Source organism: Phasianus colchicus, chromosome 6 (genome assembly GCF_987193195.1).
Source record: "Phasianus colchicus chromosome 6, bPhaCol1.hap1.1, whole genome shotgun sequence".
In the NCBI taxonomy this organism is placed as follows: domain Eukaryota; kingdom Metazoa; phylum Chordata; class Aves; order Galliformes; family Phasianidae; genus Phasianus; species Phasianus colchicus.
The window spans coordinates 34,735,364-34,760,984 of record NC_143441.1 but is presented as its reverse complement, the minus strand read 5'-3'; the positions used below and the strand labels follow the sequence as shown (position 1 = coordinate 34,760,984).

General features: G+C 34.6%; 1 protein-coding gene across 1 annotated transcript in view; it reads right to left on the bottom strand.

The window, feature by feature from the left end:
- Positions 1–25,621, bottom strand: part of MALRD1 (MAM and LDL receptor class A domain containing 1) — a 215,277-nt gene that overhangs the window by 76,733 nt on the left and 112,923 nt on the right. Inside the window, exons 28-29 of the mRNA XM_031614457.2 lie at positions 11,540–11,720; positions 1,360–1,488 (exon numbers count right to left, since the gene is read on the bottom strand). Coding sequence (XP_031470317.2) covers positions 1,360–1,488; positions 11,540–11,720 — 310 coding nt within the window. The remainder of the gene's footprint in view (positions 1–1,359; positions 1,489–11,539; positions 11,721–25,621) is intronic.

Genomic DNA, 25,621 nt, shown 5'->3' with positions numbered 1-25,621 from the left:
CTGTATTTACTTTGTATAATAACTGGAATTGAATACTATATACAAGAAATATGTTTTGTCCTGCTATTTTTTTTTTTTTTTTTTTTTTTAAAGGTTTAAAATTATGGCCTTTTAAAGCTAATTTTTCATTTACATGAATATTGTTCACAGAAAAACACTGGAGCACAAAGCACTGTAGGAAGTAGCAACTGCAAAAAGAGAAGTTCCAAGTTAAACTCCTGCAGTGACAACTTCATGTAGGGTTGTAAATCTACTCTCTGGCTAAAACAGTGCAATTTACACAATTGAATAAAGGATCATTGTTTCTGTACCCTGTCCAGTCAAAGAATTTAGGAGCTACATGAGAGCAAACACCTTTGATTTTCAAGGGAGCACCCAATGTTGCTGGACTTCAGCTTGGACTTCAACACAGTATCAAAAATGAATCTATGTATGTGATGCATTTACTTTCGCTGCCTATCAAGATTGCTTTCGACCATATGTGCAGTATGGTAGAATTTGGTACTGCAGCTTAAAGATTAAGAATTAGATTTATTACTGAATTGCATGGACTGTTTAAGCTTCCTGCTCCAAATGTCTAGTTTGGAGAGTGACAGTCAATAAACAAAGAACTGAAGCAAGAAAAAAGGTGCAAAGATTTATTGCTTTTGAATTTCAAAGGTAAATTGAAAATGCTGTTAAATTGATCCAGAGTTTCAAAATTGAGTTGTGTCCTTCTGTCTCAAATAGCGTTAGCAAAGAATACCTGTAGGCAAATTTTGCCTCAGCCTTCACAAGGATTCAAAAAATATAAGCAGACCGGGTTTTCTCCAACTGTTCTATAATAATGTAAAGGAAGAAAAGGCTATCATATCTCTGCAGTCACATCAAGAACAAAGAACAATGAATGCAAGGGAGCAACATAAATTAGATTGCAAATATAGTATTAAAATGAAAGACGGGCTTGTTTTTACATAATTGCTTTTTATAACAGAATCTGTTATTGTACATTAATTTGTTTATTTGTATTTTTTATTCAATATTGACAGCTCAAAATGCTTTCAGCTCAATAAATTAGTTTGTGTGTTAATTTAAATTGTAATCTACTGATTTCATTTCTTAAATATAACTGTTCTTTTTTTTTTTTTTTTTCTAGATAAACTTTGTAATGAGCAGGTTATACTTTTGTGCCTAAACCACACTTCTTGTGCAGTAAAAGTCTAGGAGGATCTGAAAATGTCAGACCTTCCGTGCTGGAGGAGTAGGCAACTTGCTTGTAATTATCTTCTGAACAGTCGCATGAATCCACTTGAATTATGCTAGAAATTAAAAGTTATAATTTTAACTGGAGGTAGCATTAACACACAATGAGATACTTACTGCAGTCAGCCTCATCTGATAGGTCTTCACAGTCTGGTTTATAGTCACAGACAAGCTGAGATTCTATGCAATCCTCATTTGAACACACAAAATCTGTGAAGGCAGGGCATTCCCTGGGATTCTCTCCAGCTGAAACCAACAGGACATTTATATCAATGTTATAATTAAATCATGTATGCTATGTATTAAATAAGTATGCTCTTTTTTAATTTGTTTATCTATTAAACATAGTGACTTTAGTGTTTTACTGCTTCCAACAGATGCTTTACTGTTATTCCAACAGATGCACTCTTTTAATGGTGCATCATGCATGCCCAGACTACTGTCTTGGCCTCTCCCAAAGTTTGCAGGAAGAATGTTTTGCTTGGAAAGGAATTAACATCATTGTGAACATGACTGTTTCTCTCCATGTTTGTTGTGTATGTTCCTTAAAATAGAATCCATGAGATGTTAAAAAGCAGGTAAGTTATCCATTAACGATTTAACCTAACATCTAGAAAATCACAAAAACACTAAGTTGAGACTGACAGAGACCACTTCAGCTATCTAGGTCATACCCCTGCTTGAATAGAAATAGAGTAGGTTGTAGAGTAGGTTCAATTGGCTTTTGAATATCTCTATAGATGGAAACTCCACAACCTCTCTAGGCAAACTGTGCCTGTGTTTGACCATCCTCATAGTAAAAAAGTGTTTTCTTGCACTCGGATGGAATTTCTGGGTTTTTAATCCATGCTTGTTGCCTCATGCCCTGTCAATGGGAGCTGCTGAAAAGAATTCAGCTTCCTTTCTTCCATTCCTTCCCATGCAATGGAAATAAGAGACCAGAAAACCAATTTACTTCCTTAAGTCACTGTGATTTAAATTGCTTAACAATATAAATTTTGTAAAGATAGAACCACTGGGCCACAATAATTTTTCACATTTTATTCACTGCATGTGATATAAGTACATTATCACCATGTAGAAAAGATATTGAAAATCCATGACTTCTGACTGACTGCTTTCTTTACCTTACCTCCTTTTTTTTTACCTTTTATTAAGCAGCAAGACAATGTAGTGTTGCCCTATCATTTATTTTTAGCACATAATATTAGTGCAGGTTTTTTTTTTACCATGAACTTTACAGGCCTTCAAGCATAGCAGGATATAGCATTTCAGACTATTCATTTCTTAGCTTATCCTAAAATAAAACATGTAATCCATATATAGTCCTAATGAAAATTGTATCCCTACCAATGAAAATGACAAAGTCCAAACACAGAGTCACATGTCTGTTACTTTTATTTTTCTGCAGTAAGACCTTATTCCCTTATCATTTTTAGGGATACCATGATAGACACAATGTCAGAGACTTTGACAGAGATAAAAATAAAATCTCTGTATGAATTAACATACCAGCATCTGTACAACATCTTCAAACTAAATAAATAATCTAACTCCTGTTTGATAATTCCTGTTGTGGTATTAAAAATCACCCTTCCAGAGTACATAATCATTCTATCCTAAATTTCTACACTAGATAAAAACTAAATCAAAACAATAAATACTGTCTTTTGAACAACAGAAAAACTTCAGCATCAAGAAGTAACCAAACAGAAGTTCACTCACACACACACACACACACAAACACACACACACACACACACACACACACACACACACACACAAAGAAATTACTAAAAAAAAAATATTATTATTCTGGCATAGTAGAACAGTAATAGCTTATCATATCTATTTCATTTCCTATTGAAACTACAACATTTACTGAAAACTTGAATTTCACAAGAAACTAACACTGGACAGATTTTAGATAAGTAGGAACTACTAACTGCATGTTATGCTAATCCCTAAGCCAAATGAAATGGAAGTACTTGAAAAACAAAATACATACAACAGGATATCATTTTTCAATGTGGTAAAATGTGGAATGATGCAGAAAAAGAACCATATAGTCTTCTAAGTAGCTTTTAAGAGACTAATGGAATTGGCTTGGCTTGTAGATCAATAAATCCTACAAAAGAAGCATGTTAACGATGGCTGCTATAAGAACATGCATTTATGTGCCGCCACATTTTTTCCTAAATATTTTGTTTTGCATAACCAAATTGTCAATGTACCAGCAAAGACAAAAGTGTTCCTCCTAAGAATACATGTGTGTTTGTATATATATAGAAAAAAAGCAACATGGACATGAACAAACACATGCATACCATATTTTATCTGGATTCATGACAAGGTATATATTTACATTTCTCCATTTCCTATCTCTAAATTATCATGAAAGAGTAGCTCACATATTACTCTGGAAATGTGCAGGCATGACAAGATTCATTTGAAGATAGTTGATGAATACATCAATATCAATTCAGAAACTTTGCTCCCATTATCAGGAAGAAGATTACATACTACAGAACACTTGAAAATGAACTTCTTTTCTTTATATTTGCTAGTAGAGGACAAAGAATACAACGCTCTTCTTTTACAAAGTTGTGTCAGATTTATAACATTTCCTTCTTTCACAATATCTGAAAAAAGTGTTGTTGAAAGTATTACTCAGTGAACATTACTCTCCAAGTTTCACCCTTCTCTTAAATTAAAATGTATGAATTATAAGCTTCTAGAAGGATTCATTAGACCAGTAACTCAACTATACTCAGTACTGTGAAGTTCAGCATTAATGATACACAATTTTCATCAGGCTTGTCATTTGTTTAACCCAACTGTTCAATACCCTTTTCTACATGACTTTTTATATAACATTAAAGCTCCATTAGCATGCTCATCAATAATGCTTCTGTCTATGAATGACCTTGGCAATCTTGTGCAGGGAAAACTAAAAGAAAAGTTCCTACTGATGCAAGCTAAGTACAGTTTCAAATAAGGTTCTATTGGAATTCAAAAAAACATTGGGAATTCTACTTAACATATTTTTCATTGAAGAAGCCTGATTTCATTTGAAGATATGCATTGTTTCTGACATAAACAGCTGACTTAACATATTATATTAACTCCAGAGAGAGAATTTTTCTTGCAAATACAGAATTCTGTCAGTTGTTTCTCTAAAGGTGCTCAAGGTTAGTAGGAGTTTGGTGACTAAGGCCACCAAATAACTGGAAGAATAAAAATGCATCCATAATTCTGGAAATATAGAACTGACTCTGGTTTAAGCAATATAAAAGTTTAAACAAATAAATAAATAAGTATTTTCAATTTCTAATAGTGACATAATGGAGCATAAGAACACACACCAGACAAGGACAAGATTTTGTAGTACTGCATCCAGATAAGTCCTCAGTACAGGACAGATGTGTACCTTTTGGAGGTCTCCAGAGGAGGGCCACAGAAATGATACCAGGGATGGAACACCTCCACTATGAGGACAGGCTGAGAGAGCTGGGGCTGTGCAGCCTGGAGAAGAGAAGGATCTGGGGAGACCTAAAAGTGGCCTTTCAGTATCTACAGGAGGGCTGTAAGAAAGAAGGGACAGACTCTTTAGCAGGGTCTGTTGCGAGAGGACAGGAGGAAACCCTTTCAAACTAAAAGAGGGGAGATTCACACAGGATTTAAGAAAAAAGTACGGATTGTGTGTCACTGGAACAGATTGCCCAGAGAAGTGATGGATGCCCTGTCCTTGGAGATACTCAAGGTCAGGACAGGGCTCTGAGCATGCGTATGTGTCCCTGTTCATTGCAGGAGAGTTGGACTATATGATCTTTAAGTGTTCCTTCCAACTCAAAAGATTCTATGATTTTATATTTGTTTAAAAGTGAAAGATAGGCTTTTGTGCAGGCTGTATCAGAAAGATAAGGAGCTCACTCACACTGTGTACTGATGCAGAAAGCTTAATTTTTTGCTTAATTCTAAAGAAGACATTAAGGAGAAGCACTCAGAATTGAGGAACTGAGAATTTCTTTATTCCAGGTTTTATCCTTTAGTAGCCTGCTGATTTTACTTTGGAGCAGACAGGGCAAAAAATCAAGTGATCCTTTCGCAAAAAATTCAGCTTCACAATAATTATGAACATGTTCAATCACAGGATAAGAAGTCCTGTAACTATTGAGCAACGTGGTTTATCCCTCTTAGTCCTTTCTCTCCTCCCTGCATCGCCCTATCCTGATTCCAGTGCAAAGAACACTCAAAAAGTTTCTTTCAGTGTTACATCTCAAAAAGTTCATCTGAAAAAAAACCCAGCTGTCACTACCATGTATATTTTTCTAGTCTTATAAAGCCTTCTCTTTTGGCCCAATAGTAGAGATGTTTTGATTTCCAACCTGGTGCAATATTTCTCTTCTTTCCTTTAATCTGTTCAAATAAGGCCCTCAAATTCATCCTCTGAATCCAGGTTGTATGACATTTGAATGACTTTATGGTTGCTCATACACATATTTCTAGAAAATCTTCATATGCAACACCACTTAGGTGAATGCCTTTAGCATCACTGAATAAAGTCTGAGGAACATCCATGTCGTTTTATAATTGTTGTTTTACTGGGTACTGTGCACAGTTGTTACACTCTATTGCTCAGAGGCAAAAGAAAGGAATGGTCTTTCAAGAAAATGTTCTTTCATTTTTTTGTGTCATACCAACTTAGTCGATGTTTTCCTTTGAAGAACAGGGGTCTGAGAAGGTACACACCACTAAATTCACGTGTTGGAAAGAGATATTGAGAAAGCTTCCTCAATTCTCCTCCTTATGGGCTGCTCCCCTATGTATCCCTGACAGCCCTGGTAACCTGGGCTTGGGCAGCCTATATTTCCTCCACATCTCTCCTAACACAGAGTCCTTTCTGGAAAATAAGAATTTTACCATAATTATCAGCAGGTTTACCAAGAAGTTTTAGCCAGACGATACAACTCCTGTATTCCACATCTGAATATCTTGACGATTAAGGATTTATCAAAAAAGGTGAAAAATGTCATAAAGCATAAAAGCAGTCTTAATAGAAAAAAAAAACATTGATCAAAACTGGACATACATTCTGTCTGAATTCAAATATGTATCTTGAAAGAATGAGTTGGCTCCAGCTGCTTTCCCTATCAGAATTCCCTTTGTTTTTACTTCGGGGCAAAGTTTGAACTGAATATTTATGTTATAGAAGTTTGAACTTTTCACAAGTGTTTGAGCAGAAGAAACTAAATGCTTCACTAAATGTAGATCTTTGCATCGTACATACTTGAGAATTCAAAGAAAACACCGGCTTACATTAAAAGTAAAAAAGTTGGCCTATGCACCCAAACTCTGGGATGTTTTAGTCGTTTTCTCTCTGATCTGCAAAGCAAGGATGGAATCCTAATGAGAAAGGATTTCTCCTCTGAGACTTTCAAAGCTTCTTGTTTATGGGAGTACGGAAGCAAAGTTGTTCAAAGGATTGTTATAACTTCACCTATGCTCTCTGCCATAAACAGGAGGTGAGGAGGAATACAAATATACAAGAGGAAAGGGAAAGACAAGTTTACCACCAGGCAAAGTATGCTTTGTTACATTTTAGAGAAAATTCCCATTCTGCTCAACTTGTTACATCCATTTCTTATTAATAAGAAAGCCATGGCATTTTGATATTGTTTTCTTTAAAAAAAAAAAAAAAAAGTATTTTTAATACTAATTATGATTTAATATCTGACTTATTTTGCTTTAACAAGAAGAGAAAAGCTTGTAAAGTGTGATTTCAATAAAGCAGCTCACTGAGATCAGTGAAGACATTTTTGTTTAGAGTTATTTCTACACTAATTTTACTTATTTTTCCTTCTTTGTTTTTCAAGTGGTGCCCTGTAATACTAAAATAACTAGATGTGGAATGGATGAGTAAGGTATATATTCATTTCTACATTCTGTGTAGTGTATCTGAAGTATACTTTTTAAAATAATAATGTATGTATAAAATCCAGGCTAACAGCAACAGCACGTCTGATGAATTGAATGCTTGATTTCCTGTTTTATGATAGTAAGTCATCAGTGGGAAGAGCAAATCAGTAATGTTTAAAGTGCTCTTTACCAGGAAGATCACAGCTTATTTCCAATATAAGTTTTAGAAGTTAACACAGATATTAAAAGATTCAAAACCAAAATTATCAGTGAAGGTTATTCTGTAGAACACTCAGACCAATAAGAGGTATTTAAAACACAAAAAAATTACTGTTTTCTTAGCCTGCAAATAACCAGTCATGATCAGTCAATTATTAAAAAGCATAAGAGATGACGTCACTGAGCTTTAAAGATGTAAAAGGAATTACTGTTCCAGAATTTGCAAAATAAAACCAAAAACACACATATATTTTAATCTTAATTAATTAATAAATCATTATATTAGTATCAACAACAGGATTTCTCTGGTTGTGACATGACTCCTCTATTACATTTCACTATTTTTCTATAAAAACTGCCACATAAAAAGATATCAGATTTGGAACTAAAATTATTTTTGTTATCAAAACATAGTTTACTCTTTCATAGTCAACTGATGAGACTCTTTTAATGCAGTGTTTCAGTCTCAGGACAATATTTCCAAGACATGTCACATTTCCAGTAAATCTAGTTACTTCTTGACCTTGTTTGCTATAGAAAACAGAGAGAACTGAGAGAAATACACCTTGCTGGATAGGGTCCCTGCAGCTCAGATCATAAGAAAGTTATCTGTATTATTTTGCTAGTAAAGAAGCTTTTAACTAATTAACTTTAAAAGGGAGATAAAATGAAAAGTTTTTCCTTTATCAGTTGAAAATGCTCACGTATCATGAGTCATATACCATACGTAGCTTATGTAAGTAAAATGCAAAGAAGTCTGCAGAGCTAACCCACCTCCTTGCAGATTCCTTTATGAGATGTACAGCTTTCTATAACACACTGTATGAAAGCAAGCTGAAGGCAAACATGCACAGCAAATTGAGCCTCTGGATTTATTAAACACTGCTATAACAATTACAAAGTATTACCATACTTTAGGTCTTGTATTCACACAGCCTTCTCCACTAAAGTACTTTATTTCTGCAAGGAGGCAGTTATTTTTTTGTGTTGACTATAAAATGTGAACCAGGAATACACTTTGGCAACCTGCAAGAAATAAAACGCCATCCCCAAGTATTTCAGAGCTCCAGAACTGCTCTGAAAGTCTTCCCCACCACAAGCTGCATTCTGGGAAGCAGATAAACATTTATCTTTCTTTTCCCGTGCACTTCAGGCTTCCTCATTTCCATTTCTTGCTATTTTTTTCAAATCTGTTATCCATGTTTTTTTTTAAATTATATATTTTTTCTTCTCTGCATGGTCTACTCCTCTGTTTATGTAATTACTGTGGCTAGGATATCTATAACAATGTAGGAGATTTTTGCTTGACCTAAATAGTCTCAGTGGAAAATACAGATGTGGCCCTGCCCGTTGCTGGGTCAGAAATACTGAGTTACAAACATGATACATGAACAAGCACCGTAAATCAAGTCCTTTAGTTGAGAATAAGCCTGTTCCATACATCACTCTTCTCTCTTAGGGTTTTGCCATAGATCGTACTTGCTATCTTTTAACACTGTTACAACCATTGCAATAAAAAAGTGAGCTCCGTTCTGCAAAAAACCCCAATTATTTAGACAAAATGTACACCCCAGGCTTGGGTCCGATGGGAAATTTTCAAGAAAATGACAACATATACATAGTATGTTCTACAGAGATAAAGAATCACTAACAACAACAATGAAAAAGGTTGAGTCAGGCTCCTTCACGTGATCGTGCCAAGAGGAAAGCCAGTGTGCCAGAAGTCTTGAGAAAATTAAGCAAAAGGATCTCATCTTGTAGAGTAAAAGGCAATAAAAAACCCTACATGAGCTGATGTGAAAGGCACTAAAAACAACACAATGATTCCCTCTTGACTTTGATTTGAACCTTAATTACACTGCAGATACTGTAGAGACAGGAAATTCATAGGGGGTGGGTTTCTTCTTTGCTTGCTTGTTTTGTTTTCAGACACATGCACATATGCAAGAACATGGAGTTCAAAAGCAAATATCAGACAGAGTTCTGATTCTGCTGAGGAGCAAAAACATAAGCACAAAAATAATCCAACAGGAATGCACCTAAATTTTAATGAAAACCGTATATTTTGTGGCATATGCTGCTGAAGTTAAGTGAGCATTTCCTCATCATATAAAGACTGTATTTTATTGCAATATAAAAACATACACCATGCAAGCGACAAATCTATCTATGAAGAATTACTGTCCTTGGATTTCAACTTTACTAAACCAATCTTTGGAAAAATGTTTTTGCATTGCAATTTGAATTCCAACTGTGCATTTTAAACTCATATGAGAAAGGCTTCTTTTGAATCATCCACCTTCATAAACATTAATTTTCTGCAAAATACATGGTATTATTACTATGCAAAAGCTGTAAGTATGTAAAAATAATCATAGCACAAAGTGCAACTGCTTTTTTAACAGCTCCTTGCTGAAAAAATGCTATAAAACAAACCATTACATATTGTAAAAAACTGAAGTTACTTTCTCAACTGGTTCTCTGTCAGGGTATATTAATGCAGCACTGGTTATAATACACAATTAATATTCAGACTTTTAGTGCCACAGATTAAAGCCAACGTAAATTTCAGCAATCTTAACTGTTTGAGAGCTTTAAGATCCTTCATATGACGCCTTTCCAACTCCCTGTTCAAACCATTTTCTTCAGCTCAATGACAACTTTGTGGAATATTTCCAATAACGCTCATGTAACAACTACTTTCACATTATCATAAAATATACGTAATTAAGATGAAGCAGAAGTATTTTTATGTTTTACAAAAGAATATGAACTTCAATGGCAACTTAATTAATGAATCTAATGGGAAGTTTTCTTCTTCCTTCAAAAAATAAATCCTCCTATGTTTATTCGTTGAATATATTCATGAAAATGACTTTGAAATGTCTAAGTGGTTATAGCCTGTAGTGGGATAGAATCCCTGGAATGGAGTTTAACTAGATCCCACCTTATGAAATAATATATCTGAGCGTAGCTTGTCAACAAACTTCAAGAGAGAACAACATCTTCTCATCATTCATGAATTACAGACAAATGCTGATTTCCCATCTTCTGCTAGGGCAGCCTTAACCATTTCCTTATGTCCTTCGGAGAATGATTACATACCCAGCCTCCAGCAGTGGAGGCAACATGACATTTTGAAAAAGCACAACAGAATCACAATATTCATAGGCCTAAATGTGCTTTTAAGGGTGAATTGGTCTTAGAATTTTCAGTTCAGTTTTGTAGCAGAACCAAAGTTATTTCCAGTTTCCTTATTTTGGTTTACAGCACACAACAGTTTCCAAATGGATAAACTGCATATATTTTTCAGATAAAATTAGATAGAAATATGGTCTTTAGAATTGTACTTTTATTCTCCAACCAAAGTATTATCATCCAGACCATGGCAGAAAATTCAGTTAGCCTCAATAAAATTCCCCAAACTCATACAATATTGATATGTGATCTTAGCAATTATTTTCTTACTCAACCAATCCACTTTTATTGTCACACTTTTTTTCTACCAGGGACAGAGGACACATTCTTCCTTAATGGAAGCCACAACCCAAACAGCTTTTATTTTTTTCTTACTTATTTTTTAACATGTTAAATGCCAACTGTAACTCTACTTTAGACTATGTCCACAAGGAGACAAATTAACTAGGATGAATACCTTGTGAGTTACAGGTTTTGTTTATTTTGATGGCCCTAACATTTGAACTTCAGTAAGAAGAGGAATAGTGATAGTGGCTTATTTACAGTTTCAACTTATTTTTATGCAACAAGATTTTGCAAAAAAAATACAGAGACCGCAAATCTCAATTAATGTAATCTGACATTTCTATGACACTATTATGTACAAAAACAGAGACTCAACAGCTTAGCAATCAACTAAACTGAACAAAAGTACTTAAAATCAAATAAGGAAACATAAATTCAGACATTTATTGGATTTATCTGCAAAAATTTCGTGAGAGAATTTTGTACTAATGCAAGATTTTCTATATGAATAGAATACTATTAAAGTTATATAAGTGAAAACAATCTATTCCTGACTGATTTTTTTTTATAGAGGCACTACAAGAAAACCAGTAAAACCATTAGGTATTTAAAAACAAGAAAGAACATCTTACACCTCCTTTTAGTATCCCTCTAGAAATTTCCATCTTGAACTTACCTGTAGAGCAGTTGTTGAACTCTATGTCATCTAGTGCTGCTCCTCCTCCTAGGTCTCTGGTACGAATACCTTCAAAGATAACTTCAAAATTTCTCAGCTTCCCCAAATGTAACTCGACTTTGCTCCATTCATCACTAACACTTCCTGAATCACTCCATATTTTGACAGTTCCATCGTCAGTCTGAGTTTGAATAAAGTATAAACAGAAAGATAAGTACGGATTATCAAATACCAATTTTTGTACAAAAATAGAGAAAAGACCGGAACGTGCCTTTTCAGTTTTGCCAAGAAATGGTAAATGTACTTTGACGGGATAGTTGGAAGAAAATAAAATCAGATGATTACTGCAAAAATCAGATAAACATCAATAAGAGATCAAGTCTCAGTACAGAAATTACTATGTGCATGTAAGTGATTATTCTTTTACATCATTGTCTCAAAGCTTGCTGGGGACACAGATGAACAAGTCCAAGCAAGTCCTGGGCAAGGGTTGAGAAATCCTTTGTCTGAGGGACACAGATGGACAAGGCCAGGGGCAACGAGAGAGAGATAAGGCACAGCTTAATGGCCATGAAGTGGTCTTTTGTGTGGACTTATCTCAAGAAAGACGGCCATCTCAGAAGGTGCTGCACATGACTCTTACTCAAGCATCCAGGGATGTCACATAGGCAGGAGAAAAGGGAGGATAAAAGAGGAATCGAAAACCATGAGGTTTAGACTTTCTGGCAACAGATTCCTCATGAAGAAGAGGTTTCTGCCATGAAAAGCCTCACGACCCGCCTCTCTCCCTCCTGGACTTGCTCTACCACAATGCTGAAGAAGAACAAAGGTGCCTGCCATCAGGTTCCTCATTACAGAATTCCTGCATGCTGACAGACTCTCCTTGACCTGCTACCTGAGTCCTGCTGCTTCCCCCCGGATTTGCTCTGCAACTTCTTCCTGCTACTTGCTTGCTGCCCAAGGCCGGCCATGCTGCTGCTCTCCCCCGCCCCGCTGCTGCTTCTGCCTTGGCCCTTTGAAACGGCGTGCAGCGGGACCGCTGCTGGATCCTGGTGGTGACTATCCTCGCTTTACGCGATTCTTGCTTCTTTCCTATCTTTTCTGTTCCCCTTCTTCCCTTCCCCGTCTCCCTGATTAGGATTTATAATAAACTGGTTAGACCAACATTTGAACCATTGTTTCTTAATCTCACGCCAGGTATACATATATTAAAAAAACCTCATCTCCCTCCTATAAATTGGAGAGAGACAGTGCATGACTGAATTCCAAAACAGTTCGTTTTTGGCATAGTTGTATTTAGTGAAATTCTTTGTGTTTAAAATGCATTACTGGATGTAAGGTTGCTTTTTTTTTTTTTTTTTTTTTGGGGTATCAGATAAGAAGAGTTTAATGATTGAGATAATGTTTGTTCAAGGGAGGAAACAAATATAAAATATTCATGTTTCGTATAGTTTATTAAGTTAAATAAGAAACATTTTGACTTTCAAGTATGTTAATGTATTTAAGAGCTTTTTCTTAAATATTCAATCATACTACGTAATGGGCAAGTCAGCAGCAAACAACATGCTAATGAAGACTCTCAGAAAGCAGTACATGAGTAAGCAACATCTAAGGAGAACGGTTAAAACAGTAGAAATAACCAGAGAAGCAAAACCATATATTCCTTTATACATAGAAAATTCTTTGATCAAAAGTATGTTATTGTCTTATACATCTTTATGATGAGAAAATGAAGTTGGTTGTTTCTATTACTGCATGTTGAATAAGAAAGTGCAGTCACATATGCACAAAAATACTATACTAGCTGTTTCTGAATCAGAGAATTCACATAATTGTTGATATCTTTTGAAGTCTTCAGATCTACCTTGAAACAGTTACTGAGGTATGGCTTAACAGTGGTGTTTTGGAAAATTTTCATTAATAAATGTATCTATTTATTTAAGAAAAAATGTATTTTTTATTGTTCGTTATATAGCTAACTTAAAAACACAAGAAAGAGTCTCCATAACTGTGTGAAGTCCACAGATACTCAGTTGATCAGATCCACTGGTGTTATACTAGTAGCAATAGTAAATATCTCTTTGTAACTCATGAGGAGAGTTCGCACAAGCAAGTAAGGAGGCAATTTTAGGTATTGCTTCTTCAGTGATGTCTCACTGGTTTAAAGTCAATGACACATTCAAATAAAGAGAAAATAACATAATAGGTGCTTTGTGCCACTTATTCCACAGATGGCTGATGACAATTGATTGTGATTTTCACAGCACATTTCTCACAGTGAGACTCCTGAACTTCATGTGCTATCACATCTGAGATCCATTTATTCAATACTGTATGCCAGCTCCCTTTCAGACCAATAATCAATACAACTTAGGGGAACTGAAACCAGAAGGAATATAAAAACCTTTCTAAAACATACACTTAAATTTCAATTCTAAAACAGAGTGCAGAGGAATCTATAACAACACAGAGCTCAAAAAGAGTAAATACTATCATTGAAGTTGATTTTAGTAGTGGAAAACCTTTTTTTTTTTTTCCCCAAATCTGACTACTTTTACTATTCTTGTTCATCAAATTTGTGTTAATAATTTAATTATTAACTCCTAAATATCTATTTCCTTGTTTATAGCCTTTTTAAATTATCTCTATAAGAGTGCTACATATTCTTAGGATAATTTGTTCAGTCTGGAAACATCATCTGTCTACTCATGACATGAATAAAGTGCATAGTTATGATGAGATACATTTGGCTTTAAGGTCTCCGACATGGAGTATAAAGCAAAACTTAATAGAGAAGCACTTTTTAACATTAAATTAATTTGTTGTTTCTGGAACATCTTCTGTCTGCCCTTGAGAATTTTTTTGAATAAAAAAAATTCCTAGACATTATCTATAGGACATAACTCATTAATTTTACAAAAGTAGCCCAGTACTGTTTATTAGTAGTGAACTTAAGGGACTTAATAAGGGAATTCCTGTCAATTTATGTATTTAAATAAGTTAGAAGCATTCAAAACTTGCATATACCACAACAATAATACCCAAATGTTTAAAAATCCTGTTGTTCATTTCAGTTGTATGGAAATCAGTGGAACATCTTACAATATACAGAGGTAAATGTTTGTATAAAACCTGAAAATGTTAAAGGTAGCACAGTTAACTGTAATCTGATCCTCAGTTGTATTTAGCAATGATGTCACAGCCACGAATTATGAAGTCTTTCTGCAGTTACAAGAATAAGAGTGTTACTTCTTCCCAATCCCCTGTCCAAGAGACACTGAGATATGTAGAAAATTGTTTGCTAGAAAGAAATTTAAATTTAAATTTAATTATTATTTTTTTTAAAGTGATCCTGTCCTTACATCTCACAAAGTCTTGAATATAGGAACGATAACAAAGTATAGAAGAAAAAGCTATTTCTTTTTTTTTGACTGAGTTCATCTGCAGCAGTCCCTGTACAACAGAAGCATTTCAGACAGCAATACTGGGTGACTTCTCACTTGTTCAGCTATAGCTCTACATAGCAAAATAAAAAAAAACCCTATCTGCTGTATAATTGCATGAAGGCAGTTCTAATCTGGACAGCAGATTACATTTGTTTTATATACATATTTATATTTTTATATTTAAATGTGTATTTTCTTATTGAGAAACATACTCCGGAAATATTTGGATGGTGGGGTAAGAACAGAAGTCAGACTGTCAGTACCTCAACATTTCTGTTTCCAACCAAGCAAAAAAAAAGAAAATAATTGGTCTCTTTCAATGGTACAAGTACATTGTATGAAACAGCCAAGAAGAGGTATGCAAGGCAGACAAACAAAGGGAAACACTTGGCCCTCCCCTCCTCAGGCCAGACAGTGGACTTGGCTTGGCCAAAGGATGTGAGCTGTACAGTTTTCTGGATGTACACTTGGCATGAGAGGATCACAGCTTATAAGCTTTGCAGAATCCACTTCATGAATTATTGTGGGTTTTTCTTTCTGCATTCATTTAATCTGTCTGGTGCTTATGCATTTCTTTCATATCTTTGGAATGCATTTGCTTCAAAAACTTATATGGCCTGGAGGAGGGGGGAAATGACTGTGCTTTGACCTTCCCATTGCATCCAGAAAACCTGTGACCTTTTCTCATTCCAATATATGTGCATTCATATAAAAGAGATATATGACAATAAGAAGAAATGCGTTTCAGCGCAGAGGAGACTGGAGGCCACAGAGTCACTTTTCCTTGTGTTTTGATGAGGCTGTTCTACCGACTCACATGCCTTCTGAGTGTCCCGAGTGTCCAGATAGCTTTTCTTCCAGGGTTGTCAGCCCTAACTCTGTGCTGCACAAGAGTGATAAAAGATGATTAAAATTTTGGGGTTGGACCACATGTGTGGGGGTTGATCATGTTGGCTATTAGTCAGGATAAAAATCCTGTTTTCCTATTTACCCTGGAGAAGTCTAATTGCACATGGTCCTAAACAAACAAGCAAACAAATTAGTGGAAACCATAAAACCCAAATACTATGATCTATCTTGCTGCCACCCATTCACATTTCTGGTTTTAGTCCTATAAGCATCTTATGCTAGGCATCACATTACCAGCTCCTCACACCACATGACATTCTCCTTGGACTCCCTTCCAGTTCAGTTTTGTTCACTTCACACTCCAACTTCTATTAACTTCTCCCTTTCATTTCTAAAATCTAGTCAACATCTACTTTCCCATCTGCATACTCTTGTCTGCAATTCCACTCAGTTAGGCATGGTAAAGAGACTGTTTCTTGCATAACAACCATCCTACCATTCTCATTTAAAAACAGTGTTTCAAAGGAATATAAAAAAAAAAAATAAAAAAAAAAAAAAAAACCACATCCAGAAGCCAGTATATATAAGAGGAAAAACACCTGTCTTCTCAAACAGAAAGCTGAATTGAATTCCGAACCATGGGACCAAATTATATTTTTTACTATTAGATACGCGAAACTATTCCAAGGAGGAAAACAGAGGTTTTCAGAGCTCACTGACATAGAATGCACAAGCAATATATATTCTCTTTAAAAACTTGCGCAAAGTCCACTTCTTAGCAAGATATCTCAACTGACAGCAAAACCCTAACAATATCATGTCACCAGTAACACATAACAACAACTAGATTTTTTTTCTGATGATAGTAAACTGTTTCTTTGATGTTTTTCTTCAGAAAAACTCACATTGAGAATATTAAAACTATATGTGAAGAGGATGTCTTGGTTTCACTCTCTGAAAAGCTGTTATTAATTGCATGTCACTGCCCTCTATGGGTCGAACACAGTGTAAGGTCAAGCTGAGGTGACAAGTCACCCTTAGTGAAAGCATAACATTTACAAGACCTTTTTCTATTGACTTGCAGCAGTAAGTCTATGTCTTCCACTGACCAATCATGCTGAATGACAAAGCTCTCAGAGAATGGGAGCGTTATGGCCTAAGACGATCATAAACTGTTTATATCTGTACAATTTCATGGCTTGCCATATTGGCTAATTCCTATTCACAGGCAGAAGATTTTTTACTCACGTTCTGATAGTCTGAGAGTAATTGTTTCTTTACAATTTCATTACCTTTGAAATCAAGAATTTTCTCCATGCTTGTCTTTGAAGAACAATCTAAGTGCTTATAACCTCTCTTCTGAGCACTTCAAGGGGAGAGTATCTTACTGGGCTCAATATCCTTCTGAACTCACCTGGGGATATTAAGGATGAAGGAGTGGGGAAGGATTTCTTTCTGTCTTAGAAATCCTTTTATTTTGTGTCTGGCTTTTACATTTTCCTTATGCATCAGAGACCATAATTATTTTTAAGGCTCCATTTATAACACAGTCAGAGCAATATTAGAAACTGAATTGTGAATCTGCAATAGAAGCATGTATTTCTCCCTTACAAGATATTGCAGAGAAAGCTCTTATGAACACACTCTCCATCAGAGGAATACAATAAGAATTCCAGCATGAATACCAAGGTTCTGCCATAGTTACTTCTGCAGTGAAACAGCAACAAAAAATAGGTTTTGATCCTGAGCTGCACCTCTCCTATTCATGTTATGAGCTGAGAGGAGTTAAAAATCTTTCCCTCTCTCATTTGCATTTGATATGTATTTCAACAGAGGCACAGGAAATGAATCCGAGCTTACCAAATGGATGGAGGCAATAAAAACATTTGCTAAATATTTCTGGACTCCCCAAACCAAATATACTTGAGGGCTTTTTAATCAGAGAGAGAATATTTTCAAATTATTCATAAAAAAACATTAACTGTATTATTATTAATAGCACATAAATAAATTCAAGATTGATGGTATCAAAAGGCTTTGTGATATCTTTCTGCAGCATCATCTAGACTATCAAGACTCTTTTAAAATTATTTTTAACATTTAGGAAAAACTCTTCTTTCCTATCCCTTTGAAAATTGCATCTTCCTCACTAACTGTTGCCATCCAGATTTCTTTTTAAACAGATTTCTTTTTATGTGTTATAAAAAGCAATAAAACATATTACAGAAACAATGACATAAATTTTACAGCCATTGTTCATTAATCACCTTTTACATGCATCTTAATCCCTCTGTTTCACAACTAGTTCAGAAGGGGAATTTATTTTCCAGACCATGTCTTGTTCGTTCAGAATCCACTCTATTTTCATGATGTGCAAATAAAATTAACTAATAGGCACGCTGTTAATGCAGCTTTATTTTTTCTTTCTGTAATGCTGTCATTAAATCATTTCAATGGCTGACCAAGCACTTTAAAGGCAGAGTGCCCCACAGTGAGATATGCCATTTCTCTCCTTCCTCTTTTAACTCAACAAGGAATGAAGCACTGTCCTTTACTTTTATGTTTAAATCCAAAGTGCATCAATGAGCATGAGACAGAAAGAAGAAAAATCACAACTTTTCCTCATTTGTTCATATTTTAAAGGCCTTTTCTATGAAGTTGTAGCTCTCTAAATAACAGAATAATGAATATATTTCCTTATGTTTTTACAAACATCTATCTACTTATTTAGTTTTAATAGCTCAAGAGCGAGGCCTATACTGAGATTTTCAGCTTCTTCATAGTAGATCTGGGCAGCAAATACCTCATACATGTCTTGAAAAGAAATTAAAAAAAAACATGCTAAATTATAATAAAACAGAATGATAGTTCCTAGCTGAATCTCTTACCTTAAAAAAAAAAAGTGATTTGTATGTATCACCTACAGTCATTTTCAAAGCGATTAGCATATTCTTTCTTCTTTTTTTAATTTCTCATTCATTTTCTCTTAAAATTCAACTTCCTAAAAGAATAATGCTTAGATTATTTAAAAAAAAAAAAAAAGCAACAACCTTTACCATATATTTTGTTCAAGAAAAGTTCTACATCAGATTGATCAATTCACATACACTATCAACTTATTAAATTACTTAAATGAATCAAAGAATGAACTGAAATCAAGTTCATCCAGAATTTGAATTTTAAATACACTTTTCTTCTCTCTTTTTTTTTTTTTTTCTCCATTAGAAGAACAAGAAATGCTTATCATTTGATTTGTATATATTTCCTTGATGTGTGATGCCTCTGAGTCACAGGAAGAAGTCTGTTTCCTGCCTGACTCAGTGGCAGTAGAAGCCTGATAGAACTATCTAATATCTGGACTTTTCAGTTTTGGAAATGATGGACAAAGCTTGAGAATGACTCCAAAGAAAATACTATGTATTCAGAACACTCCTGCTGGGGTCCTGATCAGATGGCCTGGGGGAGCTTCCTGCTGGTTCCTTATACTATTTGGAAAGCCTGAGAAACTCAATCTGAAAAAAAAAAAAAAAAGTATGGAAAACTGATCAAAGTAAGAAAATAAAAAGAGATTTTCAAGAAGCTGTTGACATGAAGAAAGCTGAGAGCAGAAAACAAGGCCATGCAGATGTGAGTTATGAATGAGCACGTGTCTTCCAGCACACTGTCCATCACTGTGCTGATACAAATCAGTACAAACAGTTCAGTGGCACTTCACAACATCACTAGATACAATGTCATCTCAGCTTTATCAAACTACATTTTTGTGCATTCAAACAAAGCAAGCAAAACATCTGAACATGTAAAAAAATGGTTATGTATAATATTCTTCCTTTAGATACTGCTTTGAAAGTTTGTTTCTCTCATTAAATAATCATGCAGAGACTTTGGTTAAGATTTCAGCCAACAGAGGTAACTCAGAAAAATTTATATTAAAAAACAACAACAAAAACCAGCACACCAACAGATAACAGAACTTAACCATTTACAGAGTAATGCCTCAAAAATAGGAAATTTGAAATAATGAAACAGAGTAAGTTTTACTCTAGGAACGTGCAGCTGAAAGTGATGACATTACTGAAGTCCCAGTAACTTCAGTGGAGATTTATAATTCTTAGCACTGAAAAGAACTCACTAGAACTAGTTTTTCTCCAATTTTTCAGAGTTATATTTTGACAAGAACTAGAAATGCTATTTAGTATGTCTGTGCATGCTGTAAAAACTATTGAAAAAGAAACATTAAACTGATTAAATAGTATCTTTAAGACATTATTTGATCTAGGCAAAATTTATACTGCATTAATACGTTACTATGCATGAAAAATTGGCTTCACTTTTATGGATAACTTACAAAATCATATAATTGCATTTTCATAGTGTATTGTAGAAAGGAAGAAAACAGTAAGATGAAAGATTGATATTTCAGCCTTCAAGCCTTTTATTAGGCAGTCTGCATGTATTAGTCTGAGCAGGTTTCCATAATAAGAGTTAATGACAAAGTCTATCCATCCATCCCTTTCATTTTCTCCATTGTGCAAGACATTAAGATAATTTTCACTCTCTCAAATATCTTCTCCACAGTTTTCATTTCCAAAATTAGCACGATAGTAAGTGAATATGCATTCTAATGAACAATTTTGATAGAACATATACCAATGATGAAATTTATTTATCTTTAATGCACCAGTTTAAGAATTCAGGAATCTCACAGTGAATTTCTTTGGAGTATCAGAAGGCATTATCAGCTCCTCCTGCTGTGAGTGTTCATACTCATAGTATTTCCAGGAGGTAAGAGACAAGATCCTTGGTACTTAATTACTGTACATGCTGAGTTGAGAAAAGTGAGTTTCAAAAACGATTATAGAAAGTGACTGGTAATTCATCTGAAAACAGAATTTTGTTTCAAGTAGGTAAGCCTTACGAGGAGTAGTAAGTTCCTCATTAGCAAAGGTGAAACTTTAGCTATAAACATCATAATGAGGTTTTGGAATTCTAAGGGAATGCAAGAATAATGTATTGATTGTCTTTGAAATTTTCCATCGGTATCATCTTTTAAAAAGTTTGAGTCATCCTGTCACAGCTATTAAATCTACCAGATTTCATTATAGCAAGCTTTCGTGTATAACCAACAAACTGTCTTGTGTTTTAGTTGTTGTTATTTGTTTGCATCTTTTTAGATGCCCCTCATACAGTTGTAATCAGATATATCTGTGTGCTTGGGCTGTTAAAACATCTTCATTTTGTGTGATACCTTTATCAATTCAGAGTAATAAAATGGCTCCTTCTGTCTTATCCCAGTCTTCCTTTATCTTCATGTGCAAAATCTCCTTTATTCCCTCATTTAATCTAATTATGTGAGATTTTGTTTTTTAGGTAACTAAAGGATATGCTTGGGTTGTACTTTTTTACCTCAGTCTTACTCTGTAAAGACTGAGTAACAGTAAGCATTAAAGACCTTTTATAAGACCATCAGCATTTTGAGAAACTTATTTTTGTTTTGTCACAAATGTTACCATCCCTTTGTTTTAACCATGTTTTACAGATTTTCTGACTTTGTTCTCGTCTTAGGATTGAGGCAGCTTTGTTTCTCTGGAAATACAAAGCTCATATGGAAAATAACTTTACAGAAACTCCAGGATTGCTTTGGGCAACATCTACAACAAACTATAGTACCATTTTAAAGATGAGAAACACAGTGCAGGCCTAGTACCTGTACTTAAGGCGACTATCTAAAATGCAGAATATATACGGTAAGAGATATATGAATCAAAATCGTAAAAAGAAATTCCAATGAAGTCTGTCACATTTTTCCCCCTAAAGAACATACACTCAACATATTTGAAGATAAGAGAGTCAAAATCACATAACTGATTAACATTTGGTGGTGATGGCTGTGTTGGTAGTTTCTTTTTCATGTTTTTTTTTTTTTAAACAACACCACATCTTGAATGTAAAAGTAAGCATCTTCAAAACAGTTTTGATAACTCTTAAAAGGAGTTGTCCTTTAAGAACCATATTTTAGATTCTCTTTTTCTCTCAGAAGGTGATGCATTAATATCCTCTTTTAAAGTTTTGGAATGAAAGAAAAACTACAAATTTGCTTTCCAAATACATGCCTTCAATAGCTTTGGAAGCAGTGGTAACACCCAGAGTTCCTGCAGACCTCAATGCACAGCTGGGCAGGCATGCCCAGGGAAGGGGTGATGCTAAGACCTGCCTGGAAGAGGAGTATCTCTGTACAGCCAGCCACAAGCCTCAAGCTACTGTGTGTTTGCAGGGAGCAGGCAGAAGTTTTGCTAAAAGGACTGTATTTTTTCTCTCAATCTTTGACAGCAAGTGCTGAAAGGACCTTATTTTTCTCTTGAAGGACTAGGCAGCTTTTATAGTAACTCTACAATTACTCCTGTAGAAACGATTTGATTATATTTTAAGAGTAAGAGCTTAAAGCAACAGATCTCCAAAGGTTAGATACATACTGTGATAACTGTGCTTTTGTGAGAAGCATATAACACAATAAACAAAACTTTCCTGCTGAAACAGAGATTCAGATTAAATGTCTCAGAAGCTATTCTTAAGCCCTACATTCCTGTATCATGTCTAATATTTACTACTGTTCTGACTGCCCTCAGAAGTGGTTTTCCTGACTGTCATCACCCTCTGTAGTTATTGCAGTGTAAAAATTCACTAAGTTGACTGTCCACCTTCACAAGTTCATAACCTGCGGATGACCTAAAACTCTTTGCTTAAGAACATTCCCGTGCCATGACAGGAAGGTCAGAAGGATTTTTCTGTTGTCAGTGTTGCACTGTTTACAAAAATCAATCCTTCTGGGTGGAAATCATGCAGTTGCTCAGTACAAAACTCCACATTTCAGAATGTGAAGATTTAATTATGAAGAGCTTTAGTACTATCATTAAAGTTGGCTTGAAAAGTAGAAGTCCCGATGCAAAGCCAATTCAGCTAAACACCAAAGCTTTCAGGGATTTTGTTTCTTTTGATCAGTATTTCAAATTTAGCAGTTCACTTCAAAATACAATTTTGATTATGCATAAAATATAATTTTAGAAAAAAAAATCTTTACAGGAATTCTGATGAGAAAAAGACTATAGATTTGGGAAGAAAATCCACAGCAACAACAACAAACAAAGATTTTTTTTTCTTGATGGGGGGGGGGGAGGGGGGCGAGAGGGAAATAATATTTAATAAGAATATTTGGAGGCAGTAAAAAGCATAAGGTGAGATAAAATAATTCTTAAGACCAGCAATGGACTTCTGAATTTCTGTACAATTACATAAAAACATTAAAGATTTTACTAAATATTTCTCTTGTCATTTACTTAAAGTGGCAAGATTTCAGGACAAGAATTGACATGAATATTCCCTACTAATCATCAACAAGGATCTTAGTATACTTTTTCAGAAAGAGAATGATTACTGCCAGTCAGATGTCACCCCTACTTTGATGGAGTGGGATGTTTGCTGGCATATAACTGTATGTTTTTCTTTATGACATTTACAGACTGTTCCTGTTCTTTTCCATTTGATTGTAGTTTTGGGGCTTGTAGAAATATAGAACAAATCTACTAGGATATTAGATGACTGGACAGGCTCAGGGGAATCAAAACAGAAAGGCTGAGAAAAATAGCAAGCTCTTTATATAGAAAAGACTAGATTAAAAATCTGATCCTGAGCAAAGAGACATCTTAAAGAAGAATGCTAAAATCCCATCTCTGAAATATCTCATGGATAAAATTAGTTCTTTAAAATACCAAGGAATCAGAGATCAGATTTAAAATTTTAATCTGCAGTTATGAAAATCATTCTCGAAAATTAAAGTCTCTCATAACTGACATTTCCTATTATACTGAAGCACTTCAGCATGATTCCATTTCTTTCCCTACTTCTCTTCCCAGTGACAGCCACCTTATATGTTTGAGAACATAAAAAGTTATGTTTTACATATGATGTGAGGGACGTATAAGATAAAAGTTCTCAAGGTTCCTGAGTGTTCACAATGCCAGCATAATTATGAAATATCTAGCATATTTACTGATATATCCAAAATTCATATATTTATCCAATAAAATTCCTGAATGTAACTAATATTGCTTATTGAAAGGTATATATTACTGTCTAGTAAGGTATAAAATATACAGTTACATGTCTAGAGGAAGCTATATGGAAAGCCACAGTTACTTTTCACTAGACTTCCTGCAGACACTTACTTTGGAATAAGAGAAATCATATGTAAGACTCCCTCCCTTAGACAAAGTATGTAAAATTCCAGCAACAACAGAAAGAGACTACAACAGCCATCACAGTGGCTGATGGTATGCATTTATGACTTTTAGCACCAGAATCCAACAGCAGGTCTTGCAATCTTAATGCATTTCTTACAAAATTTATCTACTTGCTGGATAAAGCACAGAAATCTCTGTGCTTATTCCTTTCTTGTCGCAACATAGAAATAATTGGTTGCATGACACAGAAACAAGATGATAGTTCTGAAAACAAGCATCAGCCAGAATTCAAATATATGAAAGAGAATTTATAATACCTTCCAGCCTGTCAAAAAAACAAAACAAAACAAAACCATAAAAATCAGAAATAGCAGGAAATTCAGTGGCATTTTTTCTCTCCTTAGGATCAAAAAATGTGGAGCTCCTCCCACTAATGTTTTGGCCTTCAATGAAAAAACAAATGAACAATACTGATTTCTCTCAGATATTTCTTCTCATGTAACTGTTACATAATTCATTTCTGTTTTACAGGTTCAATGGCTGTGATAACCCTCATTCCCCGTTTCCAATTTTTCACTATTTCTATAGACAATGCAGACAATGCAGAAGCTCTATACGCATTTTCTAAGCACATTCGTTCCCTTCAGCAAATACACACAGAACTAATTATCAGAAGATTATAAAACTCCTTGTGTGAACTAGAGAAACACTGCAACATAAAAACGTACAAATGAAAGGAAAAATATAACCAAGGTGGGACCAAACAGCTGAAAATGAGATACCTCCAGTGGATTTGTGGAAGAACGCACCTTTCTCACACCTCCTACAGCAGAAATTCTGTCTGATCATATCTCTATGGGAAGTGTAATATTAAAATTAAGTGATTAAGAACTTTCTATATCAATGGGATACTAGATGATTCATCAAATTGGCATATTTAGAAAAGGTAAACTAGATGGTATGCTTTAACTTTTTAAAATATGGTTTAATATCTGGTTTTGACTCACCACATGTTCTCCTGCACTTTTTTTCCCTCATATGACCACATCTTTTCTGGATATTATTTGTAAGACCATTTAGGTTTGTTAGCTACTCACAGTAAAATTCTTCCTTTTCAGGATGAAGAGACTGACTCTGAGTTATGTCTCATCATGAGTGCTTATTCTCTTGGAACGGTCTGACTGCATCACTATTGGCAACAGATGTCAAATCCTACCTGAACTTAATTTCTCTGTGCAACAAATCTTCTTACAACTTAGAAAGAGACAGCAATTCGTACATAGATTAACTTCAAGATGTACTGACTTAAACACACTGCACTATTGACAAAGAGAAAGTCAAAGGTAAAAAAGCAAAAAAACTACAAAAAAAAATGGCAAGATGCTTTAACTTAACTGTTACAAAAAAAAAAAAAAAGTGCATTTTGTAAGTCAGATGAGAATTATTAGTTATTAACTCCTTTAACTCATGTAATCATAAAGCAGTTGGGTTAAAAAAAAAAAGCAGAACTGTCATTCTTTTAGTAACACTGGAAGTACACATCTGGTGTC